The sequence below is a fragment of the Protopterus annectens genome, chromosome 3.part1 (genome assembly GCF_019279795.1).
Source record: "Protopterus annectens isolate FY-2018-M chromosome 3.part1, PAN1.0, whole genome shotgun sequence".
Lineage (NCBI taxonomy): Eukaryota > Metazoa > Chordata > Ceratodontiformes > Protopteridae > Protopterus > Protopterus annectens.
Window position 1 is genome coordinate 1,401,510,520 of NC_056732.1, and position 24,228 is coordinate 1,401,534,747.

Below are 24,228 nucleotides of genomic sequence, written 5' to 3' on the forward strand. Positions count from 1 at the left end.
CTGGCTCGAAAGGGGGGGGCGGTCAAGGCCTGTAGAACCAGAGAGAGGTCCCAAGGAGGAACCGCTTGTTTTATAGGGGGCCTGAGAAGAAAGGTACCTTTAAGAAAAATCTTACACAATTTGGCTGACATAAGAGGATTAGAGTCATGGCCAATGTGATAATGAGAAATTGCCGCCAGTTGTACTTTGACTGTGGAACTGCTGGCACCATCGTTAAAGAGAGTGGTTAGAAAGTCAAGCACTAATGGAAGAGGAACCGTGAAGGGATTCAGGCCTTGCCGCTCCGCCCACAAAGAAAAACGTTTCCACTTGCTGCGGTAAACCTTTCTAGTGGATGGTTTATGAGCTGCCACCAAAATTGCCTTAACAGGTGACGAAATACCGAGTCCTGATCAAGAGTGGAACTGGAGCAGCCAAGCGGTCAGTTTCAGGTTGTCCAGATTCGGAGGAGGAATGCAGGATGGATGGGATATCAGATCCGGGATGGGATCTTGAATCCAAGGCCCATTCACCGAGTGAGACCTTACGAAGGGGAAGCAGATCTGTCGAGGCCAAAAGGGAGGAATGAGAATGATTCTGCAACCGACCCGAGAGGGATTCTGAAGAACTAGGAGCATCAGAGGCAAGGGTGGATAAGCATACAGAAGACCGGGTGGCCAAGCATGCACCAGAGCGTCTCTTGGGGAACCTCCGGAGGAGGTATCAGAGCGAAAAACTGTCGCACTTGGTGTTTGAGGGAGAGGCAAAAGATCGCATGAAGGGTTCCCCACCGTGCGAATATGCGTCCGCTACTCGACAATTGAGAGACCACTGTAAGGGGTCAGAATGGTGCGACTGAGCTTGTCCGTTAGGATGTTGGACTGACCGAATGTGCGTTGCTATTAGAAAGCGGTTGGTGGAGATTGCCCATTCCCAAACTCTCATGGCTTCGACAAAGAGGGTAAGACCTTGTTCCCCTTGCTTGTTGATGTACCAGACCACAGACACGTTGTCCGATTGAATCGCAATTGTTCCCAAGGGAAGAAAGTCCTGAAGTGCTAGCAACGCTAAGAGCACTGCTCTCATCTCTAGAACATTGATATGCAGTAAGGTCTCTGAATCGTCCCACTTGTCTTGGTCGGTCCGCCAAAGTGCCCCCACCCGAGGCGGAGGCGTCCGTGGTCACCGTGGCGAGAGGGGAGAAGCACAAAATGGGCGGCCCCTGTGGAGATCCGGGAGTGAAGCCACCACAAGAGGGACCGCTTGCAAGCCTTGCTGATCGCAATGGGGAGAGCAAGGTATGACCACTGTACTAAGAGCGTCCACTGTAGAATGCGCATATTGAGCCTGGCAAGAGGAAGAAGTGCTATAGCAGATGCCATGGACCCTAGAGCCCTCAGGACCAACTCCGCCGGAACAGAACTTGAGTGGAGAATGGCCCGCACCTGGAGCTGCAGATTTTGAACTCTGTCCGCAGTGAGGAAGGCTCGTAAACTCCTTGTGTCTAGCCTGGCCCCTATAAAATCTAAGAGCTGTGTGGGTGCCAGGTTGGATTTCTTTGTATTTATTGTGATGCCCAGAAAAGGAGCAAGATGGAGAAAGGAGTCTCCCCAATAAAAGTAGATGCCTTGTTGGGGCGGTAAGAAGCCAGTCATCCAGGTAGGGAAACACCTGCACCCCCTGAAGCCTCAGGTGGGCCGCTACCACTGCTAATACTTTGGTGAACACCCTGGGGGCTGTGGTGAGACCAAAGGGAAGGACCCGAAACTGGTAGTGACTGGCTCCCAGCCGAAGCGGAGGAACCTCCTGGAGCGCCTGTCCATCAGGATGTGGTAGTACGCGTCCTTGAGGTCTATCGAGCACATCCAGTGATTTTCTCCCAGAAGGGGGAGAATAGATTGCAGAGTGACCATTCGGATTTTTGCTTTGGGGACTGCCAGATTCAAGAGAGAGAGGTCTAGGATTGGTCTTAGTTCCCCCGTCTTCTTTGGCACTAAAAAGAACCTGGAGTAGAACCCTGATCCGATCTGGTCTGGGGGAACGGGCTGGATGGCTCTTTTCTTTAGCAGATGGCCAATTTCTGCCAAAGCGGCCTCCCGTTGACCGTGTGGGACGTCTGGGAGGGACTTCAACTTTGGAAGGTGAAGGAAAGGGATGCGATATCCTCTGGATATGATTTGGAGAACCCAGCGGTCTGATGTTATGGACTCCCATGCCGCTAGGTGCCCGAACGTCCCCGACTGCCTCCAGAGTGGAGCAGTCGGGCAACCCCTCAGGGTTGCTGCGCGGGCCGTTCAGAGAAAGGTTCCCTGGACCCGAAGTTTCTGGGAGCCCCTCTGCCTCTAGGGCGGCGTCCTCCCTGTCCTCCTCTGCCACGGAAGGACTGGTTGTCCGGAGCAGGCTGGGACTGCTGCGACTTCCGGAACCACATCTTCTTCTGACCCTTTTGGTTCCTAGAGTAGGGCCTCTGGGGTGCAGAGAAGCGGATTCCGACGGCAGACAGCGTCTTCCCGTCCTTCTCGCTCTGGGTCAACGTCTCGCGAACGGTTTTGCCAAAAAGAGCAGAACCATCAAAGGGGGCATTCGCAAATGACGCTTTGAAGGGCTCAGAAAAATCGCAGTGACGGAGCCAGGCCTGACGTCTAGTGACTAGTCCTGTCCCCGCAGCTCTAGCGGTGCCTTCCGTAGCATGGGAGAGTAGCCGCATAGAGGTATTAGTAACTGACCTAAGAGTGGCCATACGGGTGGAGTGCAGAACCCTGTCCTCCTCCGAAATGGACTCTGGGGGAGATGCAGCATATTCTTTAATGAGATCTCGCTGCATCCTAATGACATGTGCCAAGTAGTTCAGCGCCCTTACCGAGAAGGTCGCTGAACTAAACATCCGCTTCCCCAAGCGGTCCATCATCCGAGACTCCTTGCTCGGGTCATGGACTGAGGGACTCTCCTGAGCCAGTTCCTCTTGGTGGCCGCCGCCGTCAACATGGCATCTACCGGAGGCCCCTTACTCCAATGGGCACGGTCGGACGGTGGGCTAAGGATCCTATCGGGCCTCTTAGGAATTGGCTCCACGGTGTCCGGTTCCTTCCACGCCCTGGTGGTAATGAGGTCCACCAGGGGGTCGGCAGGGGGGACACCCAAGAGGTAGACGGGCCCGCTTCAAATGCCTCCAAGAACACGGACTCGTCCGAGGAAGACTTGGGGGCAGACCACCCCCCCCTTATACGGAGCATTTCCATGATGTCTCCAAATGAGACATCCTCGGGGGGTGACCGTGGGGAGCCTTCCCCTTCCTCCAAGTCCGTGTCTTCTGTGAGAGACTCGGGGGAGTCAATGTGCCTCCTTTTGCACGTATGCTTGAGGGACATCCTCTGGGGGGCTGTCAGAGGAGTCCTCGCAAGCAGCAACTTGTTCCATTGGAGCAACTTGGGGCACAGAAGCGGGCTGTCCCAGGGGCCGGATGGTGGAAGCCTGGCCCAGTGCAGAGGGAGCGTGGGACGGAGCCGGAACAAGTGCCGGGGGTCCGGAGACCCTCAACAGGGCCCTCTCCACTACATCAAACGCCGAAGGGGAGCCGACCTCGACCAAAGGATCCGACAATCGGCTCCCCCTCGGATCCGAAGAGTGGATCGGAGCCGGCGCCGAGCTGGATCCGGGACAGTGCGCCCGACACAGACGGTGCCGGGAGCACTGATCCCCGGATCCGAGCTCGGATCCAGGCTCCGAGAGGTCGGATCCGATGCACTCGAGGGCAGGGTCGGATCCGGTACCAAGTACTATCGGCGCCGACCCACCCGCCCGGCTGCTCGGCTCCAGCTGCTCCGAACCCGGATAGCGGGTCGGAGAAGGAGCAATAGGTTTGAAAAAGGGTGTTGAGCTCCCCCCCAGAGGGGGGGGAGGCAAGAGCACTCCCATCTGCATCTGGGCCTGGATGAATCTTCTCATCATCCGGTCCAGATCAGCATCAGAAAGGTTATATGTAGATCTCGACGAGGCTACCGAGGTAGGCCTGGAGTGCCTCCTCGATAGCCTCGACGGAGATCGGGTCTCCTCCTCCTCAGGACCCGGTGAAAAGCACACTGGGGACCGGAGCCGAGAAGGAGGAGACCGAGCCGACAACGGAGCCGGGGGAGAAGCCCGCTTGGCTGGCGGGGCCGAAACAGAGGTCTCGCCCGCCGCCAGGTGCTTCTCCCTCCGTCCTTTCTAGCATCCCTCTCCACTCCAGAAACGGTAGGTTGACTTCCAGGAGCAGGAGGGGTGCCACGGAGGAAGAACGAAACCACGGTTACTCCCGAAGGAGCGGAGGTCGGAGCCGAGTCCGGCGGTAAAAGGCCCGCCAAGACAAGCTTGGACCTCCGCTCCTTCAGTGCCCTGGGGTTGAACCCTGCACAAATGGAGCATCCAGATGTGAGGTGTTCAACCCCCAGGCACCTTGACACTGAGTGTGGCCATCAGCCGGGGAAAGCTTATGGCCACACTCGGAGCATTTAGAAAATATAGATTTGGGCTGTTCAGCCATCCCAATCTATAAACAAGCTACTAACTAAAGTAACTAAAAACAAAATACACACACAGGCCCAACACACACACACACTACGCCAACAGCGAGGGGAGGGAAAAAAAATACTTAAATTAACTCTAAAGTAAAATATCAAAGGGGAATACCTAAACTTTCACACAAATATTGAATAAAAAACTTCAAAACTCTGTATTAACAGTTAGAAAAACTAGCACTTAGCTGAGAGCTATAGAAACCAATCCAGTCACCATGCGCGGCAAACGAGATCTGAGGTCATGAGGGTAGAGCAGGGCATTATGGGTGAGGGGAGGAGCTGAGAGCTTGGATCCATAGCTGGAAAACCATGCCGGTTCGGATCCGATATCGGATCCATAACCCACAGGTTGCAGACAAATGAATATCCTACTTCAGATCAAATGTTAAATAAATAAATAAATAAAACCTTTCTACACAGGAATACAGCATCTAAATGGAAAGAACTACTGCTTGTGACTTGAACTGTGAAAAACATGAACAACAACAACTTGTGAACATAATGCATTTTGACTGCAGGCTGAACTTTACTTACAACTTTGCTTGCTGAAAATAAACAATATATTATGTGTATATTTTTACACACATACACACAAGCCCTGAGATCTGAAATTAAGGTCTGTCAAAAAGATGGTTGCTTTTCTGTATTTTCAGAGATCACAGTTTAACAGATACAACCTCAAGTGAAAATAAAGTAAGAGGATTGCTTAGGATGTGCTGGCAACCTCTGCAGAGTTTTGTGCAGTTATCATTTGCTCAGAGCTATCTTAGATTTGGATTACATGGATTTACATGTTACATGAATTCAAGGTAGTGAGCCTACACATTACATATTTATAATTACAGTACTAAAAGCATTTCAAAGTTATGTTAAGTCCCAGGTACGGATACTACTACTACTGTAACATGGCAGAACTACCAGCCCTCCAACTGCTGAACTGCTAATGGGTAGTACTGACAGCAATAAAGGCCAGTAAGGCTCAGTGACTAGAAGGACTGAAGGCATGTACAAAGTCAGTCACAGAAATGCTAAGCAATACACAAGCACAGACAATGCACAGGAAGCCTTTCAGCAGCATTGCTCATTCCTGTACATTACTGATGACAATAGTCCAGACTACACACAACTATCACCTTTATGAAAGTGTGCTTTCTTCTCTCAAATACCCTATCCTTGTGGTATACTGAATGCAAAAACAATAGCAATGTAGGAAAAAAGATCCCTTTGTGTTGCATTCCTACAGTATATCTCAGTATTGCTCTTGTAGTAGTTACATAAGAGGGTACAAAAATAACTCCTCTGCTATGCAACCACAGCATGCATCTTTTACTACCCCACAAGCACCTCATGTGCCATGTATCCCTTCAAGAACAGTGATATTTACTGAATGATTAATGCACTCCTTATATCATGGGTGCACAGTTTTGTAAAACTGTGTCCACTGTGTATGGTAAGCTCCACTGCTGTGAATGCCTGATGATATGCCTAACATTATTATATAGTGTATTACACTTTGCACACTCCATGTAATCTAACCTCTTCCCCAAACAGTCCTAGCATGGTTTTTGTTAAAGTCACACAGTCTGTTATGCAGCACAACTTTCCCTCCTCCCCCTGTTTTTTTGTATTTGTGTGAATCTATTCCATCTGTGTTATTTTAATATTTCCTGGAATTGAAACTCTGGGGTTTGTTGCAAAATATATTTAGTATTTTCATGTTCTTTCATTATTTATTATTAAATATATTTAAACTTTTCATTGTGGCTGGTGTTTTAGAGAATATTTTAACAGCTGAGATTATTATATCTTTTTGGTGACACACCGTGGCCACTCCTGAAAGCCTAACTGTATTGGTCAAACACTACCATTTGCATTAATATTAATTTCACTTAGTATGATTCGTTACCCTTGTAGGAGCCTTAGAGTAGCTGGCTGACTTTGGAGTGTCTGATGGCACTAACTACCTTATAGTCAGGGAAGAAAGGGGCACAGTTAGTAAATCGGTGCCAGCCTTTCCCAGGTGTGTGTGAGAAAATCAAGTGTGTGTGTGTGTGAGAAAGAGAGCTGCTTGGAGCAGGGACATAAAGCACTGGTTTCACAGAGAGAGTGGTGGAGGACTTGGCTTGGACACTCAGCTGATGACTCAACTCTACAGCTGTGCCAGCGGGGAGTGTCATTAGAGTCCTGGAGACAGAGAGAGAGAGAAAGAAATAAAGACCCCAGATTGTGTTCCCTGTGTACTTTTACGGGAAATTGTGCTTAATGCAGAGAGCTACATATGGAAATACTGTGTGTTACCTACTTTTGTTCCAAATGAACATCCCTCTCCAGTGTCAGTGGTAAGGATTCAGGATCCTTGATTATTGGTCCAGGGAGGTGATGCCACGTTAACTATTTATGATTTACACAAAGCTCATGGTCAGTCCTCAAATGACTTTTGGGTACTACAACCACTCCGTTCAATACACCAAATATTCAGTCCTCATGCTTTCATCTACCTACCTGTATGTACCGCTGAGCACGATTCTACAGTCCACCAAAACAAATTTTTCCGTCATGTGACCTTTGAAGGACATCCCCGTCCGACAAAAATATGTTGACCCAGGTACTGTTCTGACCCTCAAATACTATAAAACAATGAGAAATAAAATCAGTTCTGAGCATTACAAGAAAGAAAAGTTCATCTTCAACCTCCTCCTTCTCAGAACTCTATACAGAGTTTTATGGGAAGACATCTATAAGAACATGTTTATTCCCTTGCTTATTATTTTACATTTCCTATATGACAATTTGCCAGTGAAGCACATCTCTACTGACTCCCATACTAACATTGAATAGAAAAGTAGTACTCCTCACTGTGCCAGGATTTTTACTTCAGTCAAAATGCTGTTAATTCTGTTTCAGAAACCTCTAAGTAAGATTTACACCTCTGCAGTAAAAGAATACTTACATGACAAAAATGCTTATATGTAGAGTCCTTTTGCACACTATGCTGCCATGTGGACTGCTTTAATTCAAAATTACGTGAATTCTGGAAACACTTTTGCTACTACACATATATGCATGAATGCCTGTAAACCAAAAAGGTGAATGAATCCAAAAATGGACTCACTTCAAGCATAATGCAGGTATAATGCAAAAGAGAGGATAAAATATAGTAATGAACAGTACATATACTATTAAATGAATTACACAATTAAAGAAGCAATTACAAAACATGAATATAAATGTAACACACAGTTCATGTAAAGTACAGTTGTGTACACTTACCATAAATGTAGATGTTCGAGTGTATTCACTGTTGAAGTCATCACATTTGGGTTATCCTGCCAGAGGTAGCCCTCAGTTGGCCTGAATACCAGAGGCTTAGTATTTCTGCTATGGTTGCGGTCGCTCCAAGACTGATGTCAGCTCGTCAGTGGTATAAAAACAGGCAGCCAACGCCATTACATCAGTTTTTCTTGCCCTGTCAGGAGCCCCCAAATAGGGAGCCATGTTATGGTGGAAGAACACCACCAGTAGGAAGTAAATACCAAAAATTCCCTGTAAGGAGAGAGGAAGAGAGAGGGAGACAAGGGGGATGGGGGGGCAGGGCTGCAATACTGAATGCACTCGAACATCTACATTTACGGTAAGTGTACACAACTGTACTATGTTCTTTGTGTTTCACTGTTGCAGTCATCACATTTGGGTTGATTCCCAAAGCTGAAGAAAAGGGTGGAGGCAGTCAAGAAGACTAGGATGCCTTGCAAGACTGCGGTGGCAAAGCCTGCCCTGGATATGGAGAAGATAGGCAGGTGGTATTGCTTGGTGAAGGTATGAACAGATGTCCATGTTGCAGACTCCAGGATGTCCCTGGTGGGGACCCCTCTGAGAAAAGCTGCAGAGATGGAGATTGCCCTGGTGGAATGTGTCCTAACACTCTTTGGGGACAGTTTTTTGTGCTGTTTGTAGCAGAAATGGATGCAGTGTGCTATCCATTTAGAGATTGTTTGGATATGGCTTTGCCCTCTGCCCCTGCTGCAAAGCGGACTAGCAATTGATCAGTTTTTCTAAAAGATTTAGTCCTGTCCAGATAGAATCTGAGTTGTCTGTGCACATCTAGAGTGTGCAAAATCCTTTCCTCCTTGTTTTGTGGGTTAGGGAAAAAGGTGGGCAAATGCATGGATTGATTGAGAGCCACACTGGACACCACTTTAGGCATGAAGGATGGGTTAGTCCTGAGGGAGACCCATCAGCATGGAAAATGATGAAGGGCTCTACAGCCATGAGTACTTGTAACTCTGATACTCGTCTAGCTGAAGTTATGGCCAGAAGGAAGGCTGTCTTCCAAGACAGGAATTTTAACTCTGCTGAAGCTGCAGGTTCAAATGGGGTAGTGTGCGTTTTCCCAACACAAAGTTAAGATCCCAAACTGGGGAAGGAGCTCTTCTGGGTGGCTTTAAGTTGTTAGCCCCCTCTTAGGAACTGTTTGATAAGAAGGTGTGAGAAGAGAGGTGGCTCTGTGCTGTAATGCGCAGAGATGGCACAGGCATGATTTTTTATAGAAGAGAAGGCTAGACCCCTCTGTAATAGGTTTTCTAGGTAATCCAGGGTGAGAGGTAGGGATGGCTGTTCTGTTCTGGCTCCCTTAGCCTGGATCCAGGTGCAAAACCTTTTCCAATTGTCAGCATAGGATTTTCTAGTGCTGGGGCGTCTGGCCTCACGTATAACATCTAGGACTTGTTTTCTTAGGCTGGCAGGTTGAGGAGAGGTCAGGGAATAAGCCAGGTCGGCAGGTTGAGGGTCTGCAATTACGGATGCATGAATTCTCCATTCCTCTGGGTCAGGAGTGCTGGGATCTGAGGTAGGTGCCATGGTGGCAGGGGTGACAGGCTGCACAGCAGTGGGTACTACTGCTGACGTGGCCAGTCTGAGGTAATCAGAATTGTCCTCGGTTTTTCCTCCCTTATTTTGAGCAGTACCCTTGAAATGAGTGGTAGAGGGGGAAATGCATAGACTGAGAGATTTACCCACTGGAAGGATACAGCATCCACTTTCCAGGCTTTGCTGTGAGGTTACCTGGTGCAGAATTTGCTGAGCTGATGATTGGAGTGGGAGGCAGAGAGGTCCACCTTTGGTGTGCCCCATTTCTGGGTTACAAGGGTGAAGGTTCTGTGGTCTAGCTGCCACTCATATGGGTCTAGCAGGTTTCTGCTTAAGTTGTCTGCCAGAGATTTTAGGGAGCCTGGCAGGTATTCTGCTAGCAGGTGTAGTTGCATGCCTGAGGCCGTGTGCCAAAGGGTCATGGTGAGCCTGCAGAGAGGATAAGAGTGAGTGCCTCCCTGCTTGTTGATATACCACATCACTGTGGTGGTGTCTATTTTGATCAGTAGAGGCCCCGGGGAAAGTAGGGGTCTGAAAGCTGTCAGCTAGCAACTCTTTTTTGGTTGCTGTGCAGATGTATTTGATTTGGGCTCCAATGGCCCTAAATGCACCTGCCTTCCAGGTGTGCACCCCAGGCATAGTCTGATGTGTCTATGGTGAGGGTCTGGGAGGTGTGGGGTTGTGAGAAGGGAAGTCCCTTGTTGAGGTTGCATGCCGCTGCCCACCAAAGAAAATATTTCCTTAGACAAGGTATCATAGGTATGATAGTTTCCAGGTCTTGAAAGTGTTGACACCAAAGGCTTTTTAGGTACCATTGTAGTTTCCTCATGCAGTCTGGCATATGGAATGAGTAGAATGCAGGAAGCCATGAACCCTAGAGCTTGCAGGATTTTCCTTGCAGATAACTGGGTTCTGGTGGCTAGTTGAGAGATGTAGCCTGTCAGGTAATGCTTGTTTTTCTGGAGTAAGGAATGCCATCTGGGATGCTGTGTCCAGGCTTGCTCCCAGGAATACATTTTTGTGTGTGGGTACTAGTTTTGATTTATTTTTGTTGATAGTATACCCCTGGGAGGTCAGTAGGTCCTTTACAAAGGTTAGGTGCTGTAACAGCTATTCCTGTCTGCCTGAATCAGGCAATCAAATAAGGGATAAATCTGAGTATTTCTTTGTCTGCAAAAAGCAATGGCTGGAGCCAGGCATTTTGTGAAAACTCTGGGAGCAGTGGATAAGCCAAAGGGAAGCGCAGAGAACTGAAAGTGCATAGATCCTGCCATGAAAAGTAGATATTTCCTGCAAGATTCCCTGACTGGGATGTGTAGGTAGGCCGCTTTTAGATCTAGGGTGGCTAACCAAGCATCCTGAGAAAGTATAGCAAGCTGCTGCTGGAGGGTGAGCATTTTGAATTTTGGTATCACCAGAAAGGTGTTTAGAATGGATAAATCCAGGATTGGGCACCAGGTGCCCTCTTTTCTGGGTAACAGGAAGAGTCTAGAATAGACACAGCAGTGGCAAACCCTGCCCTGGCTCTGGAAAACAGAGGAAATTATAGTGTTTTGTGAAAGTGTGAACAGAAGACCAACTGTTCTGCAAGAACATGCTGTACTGCCCTCATAGAGAGCAGGGAAAGGACTTGATTTTGGCCTCTGCCCACTGGTTTGGAGGAAGATTTGGGAACCCTTTTGGGGTTGGCAGGGTGTGGAAATAAAATTTATATCCCTGGGACACTATTGTTGAGGACCCATCGGTCATTGGTAATAGAGGCCAGATGCTTGCAAGGAAGGAGAGTTTTCCTCCTAGGGCACAAGCAGGTGGGCAGAGGCAGGGGGTGGAGGTGTAAAGTCATTGTGAGGTCTTACCATAAGGGGGTGGTTTGGTGCTCCCTGTTTTTGAAGAGGAGAAACTCCATTGCTTAGATCTCTGCATTCCCTGGGCAGTTTTCTCTGTCTTTAACCTTACATTTTTTCAGAAGATCGGTAATCGGATGGGCTGAGCTGGCCTTGAGGGGTCAGAAAAGGGCCAGTGCTTGGAGGGGCAATGCCTACTAAACCTTGGAGGCTGGACCTGTAAGAAGTCTAACTGTCTGCATAGATTTAGCTTTTTCTTCCATATTTTTTAATACCTCTTCTGCCTTGGTGCCAAGTAAATTGTCTTTGTTCAATGGTAAGTCCAATAATTTGGATTTGAAATGGTCTGGCAAGGTCTGTTCCTTAAGCCAAGCATGCCTTCTAAGGACATAACTTGTGACTGCTGCCCTGCAAGATGCTTCTAGGGCATCAAAGCCATCTTGTAAGGTGTGCTTAGTAACTTGACTTGCAGAATGCATTAGCTCTTGTAATTCTTTACTTTTTGCACAAGCAGGAAAGGAAGACATTTTCTGTTTGAGGAGTTCCATGGTATGCTACTGATATTTCAGCATGTAGAACTGACAATTGAATGCTCCAACAGCAAACGTAGCAGAGGTGTATACTTTTTAACCCAATCTGTCTAAAGCTCGGGAATTCCTGTCTGAGGGGGTGGGATTCTTAGCCGAGGTTGCTTTAATTCCTTTAGGTCCTTGAGAGATGACCTCTGGGTCAGCAGTAGGATTTTTGAAAAGGAATTTGTGAGAGTCAGGGACACTGTAGTACCGGTCAGGTTTCCTGGGAGCAGGAGAAAGGGTGCCAGGAGTCAAACTTGATTCCATAAAAACATCACCCAGGACAGAAGGAATGGCCAAAGGTATGTGCTGTGGTAAATCTAAGAATTCCCCGAGTCTCTTTTTTGACTGAGGATAGTCTTGACATTCCCATTGGAAATGCTCCCTTAAAGTAAGAAGAGTTTTCTCAAATGAAAAATCCTCGGGTGGAAAGGCAGAAGGAATGGATTCCTCGGCATCAGAATCCTCATAAGCAGAGAGGGGTTGCATGTCTTCATATTCAGAAGCATCAGAGTCATCGGACTCCTGTTCAGATAAAACTACTGTGAACAAGTCTCTTTCCTTTGGAAGGGGTAGCCTGGTTTCCCCTAAGTATAAAGTCTTCCACCATTTTAAGCATTTGAGATTGAGGCAAGGAAGCAGGTGCCTGAGCTTGGGTCATCGTTTTTTGGCCGTAGCTCGTACCCTGGGCCTTAGAAACTCGGCAGTTTTAGAAAGAACTGAAGACGCAAAGGAAGCTGTCGGTCTGTGTCGAGTATCGGTAGTGTGAAGTACTTCCTTGGAAGCCAGTGCCTGCTCAGCAGCTCCGGACCCATCCAAGGTAGAGACATCCGCAGGATCCTTAATAGAAGAGTCTCACAGCATAATGGACACCGAAAGGGTCTGGGTAGCAGCCGGCGAATCCAAAGAAGCGGGCATCAGGGGCTGCGAAAGCACCTCACTGAGGACTGGCGAACCGAAGACTAGCTTAGCGGAAGCTTTGTCGGCAGTTTTGGACCTATGCAGTCTTCTCTGTCTTTATCCTTACATTTTTTCAGACGATCTGTAGTTGGATGGCTTACCAAAGCCATATCGGAATTCGAGGACTGAAAGCGAAAATATCTAGCTACAATAAGGGCCTGACACCATATAGTTCTGGCACTGAACAAGGCTCAAAAGTGACAGCGAGAGTCATCATGGTCTGGGCCTAAACAGGTGACACAGTAAGAATGGAAGTCTCGGTGTGGTATTTGCTTTCCACAGGCGAGACAATTTTAACTTTTTCTGACATTGGTTAGAGCAAGAAAAAAGGATCCCCAATGGGGTACTTAGCTTTAGATGACTTCAACTTCAATTTGGAAACAAAAACTCAGGTAGAGGCCGACCGCACTCATGCAAAAGTACAGTTGTGTACACTTACCATAAATGTCGATGTTAGAGTGCATTCACTATTGCAGTCCTAACAAATGGGTTATCCGGCTCCTCGATAGCCCTCAGTCGGCCAGAATACCAAAGGTAAGTAAGAATGCCGTCGGTTGTAAAGGACGTCAGGGTGCCCGATACAAAAGGAGGCAGCCGACGTCACTTCCTCAGTCTTTGTTGCCATAACAGTCAGAAGCCCCCAGAAAAAAGGCCAAGCCAAATGCCAATTTTGCAAATAATATCCAATTCAGCCTGCACCTCAGGAAAAAAGAATAGGAGAGGACCAAAAGAGGGAAGGAGGGAAGGAAACCAGGACTGCAACAGTGAATACACTCAAACATCTACATTTATGGTAAGTGTACACAACTGTACTATACTCATTGTGTTTCACTGCTGCAGTCCTAACAAATGGGTTGATTACCAAAGCCCAGGGAGAAGGGAGGAGGAACCAACAGAATCAAGGGTTGGAGATAATGCCCTGCAATACAGCAGTGGCAAACCTGTCCTGGCTCCGGAAAACAGAGGCAATTACAGTGTTTTGTGAAAGTGTGAACAGAAGACCAAGTGGCAGCCTCCAAAATATCTTTAGTAGGGACACCCCTTAAAAAGGCTGCAGAAGTGGAAGCTGCTCTAGTTGAGTGGGTCCTAACCCCTTGAGGAGGAACCTTGCTATGAAAAGAATAACAAAAGTTGATGCAATGTGCAATCCACTTGGAAATGGTTTGCTTAGAAATAGCCTTGCTCTGAGCTCTAGGGTCAAAACTGACCAATAACGGAGCTAAAACCTGAGCTGTCTGTGCACATTAAGAGAATGCAGGATTCTTTCACCTTTACTTTGAGGATTCGGAAAGGTAGGAAGATGTATGGACTGATTAAGAGTCAAGCTAGAAACCACCTTAGGCATAAAGGAGGGGTTGGTTCTCAGAGACCCTGTCAGGATGGAAAATAATAAAAGGCTCCACAGCCATCAAAGCCTGCAGCTCCGACACCCTCCTTTACTGAAGTTATAGCCAAGAGGAAAGCAGTCTTCCAAGAGAGAAACTTTAAATCTGCAGAGGCAGCTGGCTCAAAAGGAGGAAGAGTAAGTTTCTCTAGAGCAAAATTAAGATCCCATGCTGGAGTAGGTGCCCTTCTGGGAGGTTTTAAGTTACAAGCACCTCTGAGAAACATTTTCATCAAGGGATAAGAGAAAATGGGTTGTTCAAAAGAACAATGAGCAGAAATGGCTGAAGCATGGAGCTTGATAAAAGAAAAGGAAAGACCACCCTGAAGCAACTCAGCCAGGTATTCCAGGATCAGAGGAAGGGTAGGCTGAGAAGAAGAAACCCCCCTAGCCTGCATCCAATGAGAAAACATTTCCAATTTGCCAGCACAGTACTTCCTAGTGCTACGCCTCCTGGCCTCCCTCAGCACATCAACCACCTGCTGGCAAAGGAAAGAAGATAAGAAAGGAGTCAAACAATGAGCCATGCTGCCAAGTGAAGGGAATGAATATGAGGATGCAGAATAATTCCACCTTCCTGAACCAAATGATCTGGCTTCAGAGGAAGATACCAAGGAGGGAATTGGGAGAGAGACTGCGAAGCAGCGGATACCAATGCTGTCTGGGTCAGTCCGGAGCTATGAGAATAGTCCTTGGCCATTCATCCCTGATCTTCAACAACACTCTGGGAAGAGGAGGGGAAGGCATGAACTGATCGCAACATCCAAGGGAAGGACAGAGCATCCACTCTCCAAGCCCTGCTGTGATGCTGTCTCGTGCAAAAGAGGCAGAAGGTGATTGTCCAGGGAGGAGAAAAGATCCTGAAGTGTGCCCCAATGTTGAATGATGCTGTAGAAAAAGTACAGCTGTGTACACTTACCATAAATGTAGATGTTCAAGTGTATTTCACTGTTGCAGTCATCACATTTGGGGTTATCTGCTTGCAGTAGCCCTCAGTCGGACTGATCAACAAAGTCTTGGGTCCTACATTGGTTGATGTCCCTTCTTCTGTGACGTCAGGGGTATAAAATATGCAGTCAACGCCATTATATCAGTTTTTCTTAGCCCAGATGTCAGGTGCCCCCCTAATGGGAAGCAATTAAATCTATAAATATACAAGGTTATACCTCCAGCAAAAAAGCAAAAACACCAAAAAGCTTTTGAGCATAGTACAGGAGAGTGGAGGTATAGCCAAAATAAGTCAGGGGGCTTGAGGGAGGGTAACCAGGACTGCAACAGTGAATACACTCGAACATCTACATTTATGGTAAGTGTACACAACTGTACTATGTTCTTCGTGTTTCACTGTTGCAGTCATCACATTTGGGTAGATGCTAAGGATTGGAGGAGGAATTTAGATAACATTAGGAACAACTATAAGGCCCTGCAAAGACTGCAGTGGCAAAGCCAGCTCTGGATTTAGAGAAAATTGGCAAATGGCAATGCTTGGTGAAAGTATGTACAGAACTCCAGATAACAGATTCTAGGATGCCTCTGGTAGGGACACCTCTGAGAAAGGCTGTAGAGGTAGATGCAGCCCTGGTTGAATGAGGTCTAATCCCCTGTGGGATAGGTTTTCCATGGTGCTTAACAGAAATGAATGCAATAGCCTACCCACTTAGAAATGGTTTGCTTTGAAATAGCCTTCCCCTCTGCCCCTGCAGCAAATGCCACCAGCAGTTCATATTTCCTTTGAGGTTTAGTCCTGTCCAAGTAAAATCTAAGTTGTCTGTGCACATCTAAGGAGTGCAGTATACATTCCCCTTTGTCATGTGGATTAGAAAAGAAGGTTGGCAAATGAATGGACTGATTAAGAGCCACACTGGATACCACCTTGGGCATGAAAGAGGGATTGGTCCTGATGGACACCCTGTCCGCATGAAAGATGATGAAAGGCTCCACTGCCATGAGGGCCTGTAATTCAGACACCCTTCTTGCTGAAGTGATTGCTAAAAGGAAATCTGTTTTCCAAGAAAGGAATTTTAACTTTGCAGTTGCAGCTGGCTCAAAAGGAGGAAGAGTGAGTTTTTTCAATACAAAATAAAGGTCCCAGGCTGGAGTTGGGCCTCTCCTGGGTGGTCTTGAGTTTTTGGCCCCTCTGAGGAACTGCTTGAGCAGTAGGTGAGAAAAGAGGGGTGGTTCTGTGTTGTAATGAGCTAAAATGGCTGAGGCGTGAACTTTGATGGAGGAAAAGGAAAGGCCCTTGTGAAGCATCTCTGTTAACTATTGAAGAATCTGTAGTAAATTGGGCACTGCTGTGGCCATCCCTTGAGTTTGGTTCCAGACACGGAATCTTTTCCATTTTTCAGCATAAGATTTTCTAGTACTAGGCCTCCTTGCCTCCAAAATGATATCCAACACTTGTTTACTGAAGGATGGTAACGGAGAGATTAGGTAATTAGCCAGGCTGCCAGGTTCAGGGTTTGAAGCTGGGGGGTGCAGAATCTGGCTCTCCTGCCGAGACAGCAGGGTAGGGGTCTGAAGTAGGTGCCATGGGGCCAGCGGTGACACACTGCGGAAGAGGGGGTACACCAGTGTTGGCGTGACCAGTCTGGTGCAATCAGTATCATCCTTGGTTTGTTCTGTTTGATCTTTAGTAGTACTTTGGAGAGGAGAGGCAGAGAAGGAAAGGAATAAACTGATAGATTTTTCCAGCTGAAGGACAAAGCATCCACTTTCCAAGCTTGTTTGTGGGGAGTCCTTGTGCAGAATTTGTCCAATTGGTAGTTCTGGGGGGAGGCAAACCGGTCTATATCTGGGATCCCATATTTGTTGATCAACATGTTGAAAATCTTTGGTTCCAGTTTGCACTCGTGTGGGTCCATGAGATTTCTGCTTAGTTTGTCTGCTAGTGTACTTAAGTTTTCCTGGCAGTAGTTGAGCCTGTGGATGCACTTGGTAGCTCAAGGCTGTGTTACACAGAGCCATGGCTAGCCCACAGATGGGGTAAGAATGGGTACCCCCCTGCTTGTTTATGTACCACATAACAGTGGTGTTGTCCCTCTTTACCATTAATTGTCCTGGAAGAATGTGGTCCTTGAAGGCTGTCAAGAGCATTCTGTACACTTCCCTGCCAGGTGAGCCCCTCATGCATAGTCTGATGCACCTGTTGCTAGGGTTTGGGTGGCAGGGAGTAGAGTGAATGGTAGTCCCTTGTTTTGGTGGCAGGCCTCTGCCAACCAAAGGAATTCTAACCATAGGCAAGGTATGATAGGAATTATTTCTTCTAGATCCTACGCCAGCCACTGGCAGTGGAATTTTTAACCAGATTGTTTAATGAAATTTTGGAAAGTCAGAGGAAGCCTGAGGAGTGGAGAAAAAGTGTTTTGGTACCTATCTAAGAATAAGGGTGATGTGCAGAGCTGCAGCAACTACAGAGGGATAAATTTGATCAGTCACAGCCTGAAGTTATGGGAAAGAGTAGTGAAAGCTAGGTTAAGAAGGGAGGTGATGATTAGTGATCAGCAGTATGGTTTTATGCCAGGAAAGAGCACTACAGATGCAATATTTGCTCTGAGTGTGTTTTGGAGAAATACAGAGAAGGTCAGAAGGAGTTGCATTGTGTCTTTGTGGACTTAGAGAAAGCATATGACAAGGTGCCTAGAGAGTTGTGGCATTGTATGAGGAAGTTGGGAGTGGCAGAGAAGTATGTAAGAGTGGTACAGGATATGTACGAGGATAGTGTGACATTGGTGAGGACTGCGGTGGGAGTGACAGATTCGTTTAAGGTGGAGGTGGGATTACATCAAGGATCAGCTCTGAGCCCTTTCTTATTTGCAGCAATGATGGACAGGTTGACAGATGAGATCAGACAAAAGGCCCCGTGGACTATGATGTTTGCAGATGACATTGTGATATGTAGTGAGAGTAGGGACCAGGTTGAGGAGACCCTCGAGAGGTGGAGATATGCTTTAGAGAGGAGAGGAATGAAGTTCAGCAGGGCTAAAACAGAATATATGTGTGTAAATGTGAGGGAGGATAGAGGAATGGTGAGGATGCAGGGAGTAGATTTGGTAAAGGTGGATGAGTTTAAGTACTTAGGATCAACAGTTCAGAGTAATGGTGAGTGTAGAAGAAAGGTGAAGAGAGGACAGGCAGGGTGGAATGGGTGGAGAAGTGTGTCAGGAGTGATTTGTGACAGACGGGTACCAGTAAGAGTGAAGGGGAAGGTCTACAAGAGGGTAGCGAGACCAGCTATGTTATATGAGTTGGAGACAGTGGCATTGATGAAAAGGCAGGAGTCAGAGCTGGATGTGACAGAGTTAAAGATGTTACGATTTGCACTGGGTGTGACTAGGATGGACAGGATTAGGAGTCAGTATATTAGAGGGTCAGCTCAGGTTGGACAGTTTGGAGACAAAGCAAGAGAGGCGAGATTGCGTTGGTTTGGACATGTGCTGAGGAGGGATGCTGGGTATATTGGGAAAAGGATGCTAAGGATGGAGCTGCCAGGTAAGAGGAAAAGAGGAAGGCCTAAGATAAGGTTTATGGATGTGGTGAGAGAGGACATGCAGGTGGTTGTTGTGACAGAGCAAGATGCAGAGGACAGGAAGAAATGGAAACAGAAGATCCACTGTGGCGACCCCTAACGGGAACAGCCGAAAGAAGATGATGATTGCTTCTAGATCCTGAGAATGTTGACACCATAGGCTTTTTAGATGCCATTGTAGTTTTCTCATATGTAGTCTTGCATACGGAATTAGTAGAATGCACGAGGTCATGAACCCCAAGGCCTGCAGTATTTGCCTTGCAAATAGCAGGGTTTTTGTGGCCACTAGTTTGAAGTAAGTTATCAAATGAATTTGTTTCTCTGGCATGAGGAAAGCCATCTGGGAAGTTGTGTTAAAGCTTGCTCCTAGGAATACAATTTGTTGATAGGCTACCAGATGTGATTTATTTTCATTTATGGTGTACCCTAGGCAAGTTAACACCTTTTGGACAAATGCCAGATGATTCAGAAGTATATCCGGGCTTTCTGCCTGAATTAGACAATCGTCCAGGTATGGGTATATTTTAATATTTCTTTGTCTGCAAAATGCAATGACTGGAGCTAGGCACTTTGTGAGTACCATGGGCGCAGTAGATAAGCCAAAGGGCAGTGCAGAGAAATGATAGTTCATGCAGCCTGCTTTGAAGCGTAGGTATTCTCTGCTAGATTCCCTGATTGGGATGTGAAGATGGGCTTCCTTTAAATCCAGTGTTGCCAACCAGGCATCTTTGCCTATCATGGGAAGCAATTAGTGAAGAGTTAGCATCTTGAATTTTGGAATTACCAAAAAGGTGTTTAGGATAGACAGGTCCAGGACAGGATGCCACGAGTTGTCTTTTGGGTACCAGGAAAAGTCTCGAGTAGAAACGTCCCTTTTCCTCTTCTGGTACAGTCTGAATAGCCTTTAATCGTAAGAGAGAGTACTTGATTTTGAGCCTCTGCCCACTGATTTGGGGGTAGATCTGGCCAACCGTTTGGGGTTGGTAATGTGGAAGTGAAATATGTATCCTTGGGAAACTATGTTTAAAACCCATTTGTCCTGGGTAATGAGTTCCCAGTTTTCTGCTTGCAGAGCAATCTTTTCCCCTAAAGGAGCAGTCAGTTGAGAAGTGCTTGGAAGTTTTAAAGTCAAGTCGTTGAGATAGCTTACCATAAGGGGGAGTCTTACTACTCCCTGATTTGGAAGTGGGAGCCCCCCACTACTTAGTCCTGTGCGTACCCTGGGACTGAAGCCAGGGTGTTCTGCTGGTTCTGGGTTTGAACTGAGAAGGCCTGGAAGAGGCAGGAAAGGACCAGTTTTTTGAGGGCCAATGGAGGATGCACTTGTAAGAACAGTTTGCATAGATTTAGCTTTTTCCTCCATCTTTTTAAGAACTTCTGCTTTGTCGCCAAACAGGTGGTCCTGATTTAAGGGAACATCCAGCAATTTAGTTTTAACATGATCTGGCAAATATTGCTCCTTAAGCCAAGCATGCCTTCTAAGTACAGATCCGGTGACAGCAGTCCTGCAATATGCCTCTAGTGAATCAAAACCACATTTATTTATTTATTTATTTTATTTTACATTCGTTGACCGGGCTAATCCAACTGGATACATGTCCATTTTCAGTGGAGGCCCGAGGAGAAAAGCTCCAGTAAAAAGGCATATTAAAAACATCCTCGGGGAAAAAAAAGCACAGAGATATATCGTACAACTATTAGAAAATAACATTAATATAGAATGATGCATCATCAGATTAACAAAAATTTACAATTTACATATTTTGATTTGTAAAAATTTACAAATACCAAAACATAATTTACAAGAAAGTACCATTAAAAAGTGAGTTAAAGAATCAAACATGGAAAGTAGTACTCAGGAATGATAATGTTAGAAATTAAGAGAAAAGATTAGTTTATAGAGAGTTACATTAAGAAGTTTATAGTTCAGAATATTCTGTTTTAAATGAAACAGGAAAATTAGTGAATAATAGTTAGTCAGGGTTGGTACAAGAGCATAACCAGTGGTTAGAGAGGAAATGTTTTAGGTTAGTTTTAAATAGTGGGAGAGAGGTTAGGGTTGTAAGGTCTTGTGGTAATTGATTCCATATTTTACCAACTGAGTTAGAAAATATGGAGTCGCCTGCTGAGCTATATGATAAGGAAGTGTAAATCAACATTTTGTTAGCGGAACGTAGATTCCTCAAGTTGTTATATGACCTTATGAAGGTAGAAAGCATTGGGGTGCTGTTGGGTAGGTATAGGGCTTTGTGGGCAATTATAAGTTGGTTGAATTGTAATTGGTGAGGTAATTCAAGCCAGCCTAGTTGTTTTAGGTTCTGGCAGTGATGAGTCCTATAAGGAGAGTTTGTAGCAAATCTGGCAATATTGTTGTATGATCTAGCTAGTTTGTTAAGGTTATTTTTAGAAAGATTGGTATATATGGGAGAAGCATATAATAGGGTAGAGATTAGGTGAGTTCTAGATATTGTGGTCCTGGCTTCAGGTGTTAGGAAAGGTTTAATTCTATAGAGGGATCCGAGTTTTCTGTTAATATTCTTTATTGTGGTGTTTATGTGACTGTCAAACTTTAGTTGACTGTCAATTGTAATACCTAGGAGTTTGGTGGTGGGGTCTAGAGAAATAACGGTACCATTACTGGATGTGAGTGTGAAATGAAGAGGGGGAGACAAGTAAGAGGGTGTAAAGAGCAAAAGTTTGTTTTTTTTTAGGGTTAAGGAGAAGACAATGGTTAGAGAACCATTGTTCTATAGTGGTGAAAGCTTTTTGTGTGAGAGAATGAAGTTCAGTTTGGGATGTGCAAGAACAGATTATGGTAGAGTCATCTGCATATTGAATGCAGGTAGAGAGTGGAGTAGAAAGATGAAGGTCATTTATGAAAATGGAAAACAATAGTGGTCCTAAAATGGAGCCCTGAGGGACACCTAGGGAGGTGGGAAGGAGGTCTGAAAGATGGTTTTGCCAGAGAACCGCTTGTTTTCGGTTTTCCAGGTAAGATGTAAACCAGTTCATAGCAGGATTGTCGAGAGAGAGGAACTTCAGAAGGTGGAGGAGAAGCTGATGATTGACCATGTCAAAGGCTTTGGATAGGTCTACAAAGAATGCTGAGGAAGGAATATTTTTATTGCGATTTTTGTTGATACTGTTAGTAAAGGATAACAAGGCTGTGGTGGTACTATGGAATGGTCGAAAACCATGTTGACAGTTAGCTAGAAGATTATGGAGGAGTAGGTGGTTTAGTAATTGTTTGTGGATGCATTTCTCCATTATTTTAGCGAGTGGAGAGAGTAGAGCTATGGGGCGATAGTTGCAAACTACGTTTTCCAACCTGTTAAGCAGAATGCATTAAATCCTGTAAATGCTTATTTTCAGCACAATCAGGAATTAACATCATTTTCTGTTTAATCAATCCAATAATATGCTGCTGACACTTTTGAAACTGGCACTTTAAGGTCCTGATGGCCAAGGTTGCAGAGGTGTATATCTTCTTACCCATCTATCCAGGGCCCTGGAATCTCTATCAGAGGGGGTAGGATTTTTGGCAGTAGTAGCCTTAATGCCCTTGGGTCCCTAGTGAAATGGTCTCAGGATCTGCCGTAGGATTTTTAGAAAGGAACTTGAGAGAGTCAGGAACCCTGTAATATCTATCAGGTTTTCTGGGAGCAGGAGGTAGAGAGTCAGGGGCCAAGCTAGATTCTGAAAAGGCATTGTCAACAATGTCCACCACAGGAGGGACAGCTAAAGGCCTGTGTTGGGGCAGGAGTAAGAAATCTCTAAGCCTCTTTTTAGAATCAGAGTAATCCTGGCTTTCCCAGTGAAAATGCTCCCTAAGAGTATGCAAGGTTTCACCAAAAGAAAAATCCTCTGGGGGAGAAGCAGAGGGAATAGAGTCCTCTGCATCAGAATCCTCATGGGTAGATAAGGGTAAATCCTGGTCATCAGAGGAGACAGAAATTTCAGAATCCTGGTCAGAAGTGTCATAAGCAAATTTAGTCCTAGGTCTCTGGGGGGGGGGGGGCTGGCATCCCCTGATTAAAGTAATAAAGTCTTCAGCCATTCTTATTTGTTTTTTAGGCATAGGGGCCTGACCATGTGGTCTGGGTGTCGGTTTCCTAGGGATGGTTTGTGTTTTAGGCCTAGAAGAAGAAGATGGCATCGGTTTAATATGCAAGTCAGTAGGCCTGAATACACTCTCAGAAGCCGGTGCCTGCACAGTGGCTCCGGACCCATCCAAGGTAGAGACATCCGCAGGTTCCACAGTTGAAGCATCTTGTGGCATACTGGACTTCGAATGGGTCTCAGTAGAAGCCTGCGAATCTGAAGTAGCGGGTATCAGGGGCTGAGAAAGTGCCTCACTGAGTACCGGCGAACTGGCGACTAGCTTAGGAGAAGTGTCGTTGGCAGCTTTGGACCTAGGTGGCTTGTCTCTGTCTATCTTTGCATTTTTTCCAAATGTCGGTAGTTGGGAGACTTACCTAAGATGTATCTGGATAATTGAACAGAGTACCAAATATTTAGAAGCAAAAATGTACCGACGACGAATAGTTTGTGGTTTAAATAAGACACAGAACTGACAGCGAGGTACATACTGGTCAGGGCCTACGCAAGGAATACAGTACGAATGAAAATCTTTATGAGGTATTTGCTTTCCACAAAAAATACAATTATTGACTTTTACTGACATCGGTTTAGAGCAAGAAAAAGTTTCCCCAATGGGGTACTTAGCTTTAGTTGAAGACTTCGGTTCTGAAACTCGAAAATGAAAATTTCAGGACTCTGCCAACTGGCACTTGCAAGCTGCTTCTGCTTTGGGCACCGCACAGCAAGAAAGACTGGGGTAATGGTGTCGGCTGCATGCTTTATACTCCTGACTATCTGACGTCACGGAAGATGAGACAGCAAATGACACAGGACCCAAGAGTTTGATAATCAGGCCGACTGAGGGCTACTGCAAGCAGATAACCTAAATGTGCTGACTGCAACAGTGAAACACAAAGAACATCCGATTCTATTGCACCCAGATGAAACAAAGACAAAATTTGTTTTTCTACTTCTGCCTTTTGGATTGAAGGAATGTCTGGGAATCCCTTGGGAGCTGGAAAGGTGTGGAAAGAAAACTTGTGCCCCAGGGACACTGTTCTGAGCACCCATTTGTAGTTTGTGATAGAGGCCCAGGCATCTGAAAAAAGGGCCAACCTTCCCCCTAAAGGACTCTCCAGCAAGCAAGAAAAGTACACTTGTGTACTTACCATAAATGTAGATGTTCGAGTGTATTCACTGTTGCAGTCATTTCACTTGGGTTATCCGCCGGCAGGCGACCCGCAGTCGGTCCGAGTTCCAAAGTCTTGGTCAGGCATCGGTTGCTGTCACTTCTTCCCTGACGTCAGTGTGACAGGGGTATAAAAGTTGCAACTGACGCCATTTTCTTCAGTTTTTCTTGCCCCAGATGTCAGGTGCCTCCAGATAGGAAAGCTGAAAAGATACAAGTATGCCAAACAACAATGCATATAATACTATAAACATTTCTTTCATCTACAAGCAA

The 24,228-nt window shown here is 46.1% G+C and overlaps 1 protein-coding gene across 10 annotated transcripts in view; it reads right to left on the reverse strand.

The window, feature by feature from the left end:
* FAM83H (family with sequence similarity 83 member H) overlaps positions 1-24,228 on the reverse strand; it is a 1,342,513-nt gene that overhangs the window by 215,172 nt on the left and 1,103,113 nt on the right. For all 10 annotated transcript variants that reach the window (XM_044067453.1, XM_044067462.1, XM_044067459.1 and 7 more), the window contains exon 4: positions 7,035-7,159. In XM_044067453.1, the coding sequence (XP_043923388.1) occupies positions 7,035-7,159 (125 nt within the window). The remainder of the gene's footprint in view (positions 1-7,034; positions 7,160-24,228) is intronic.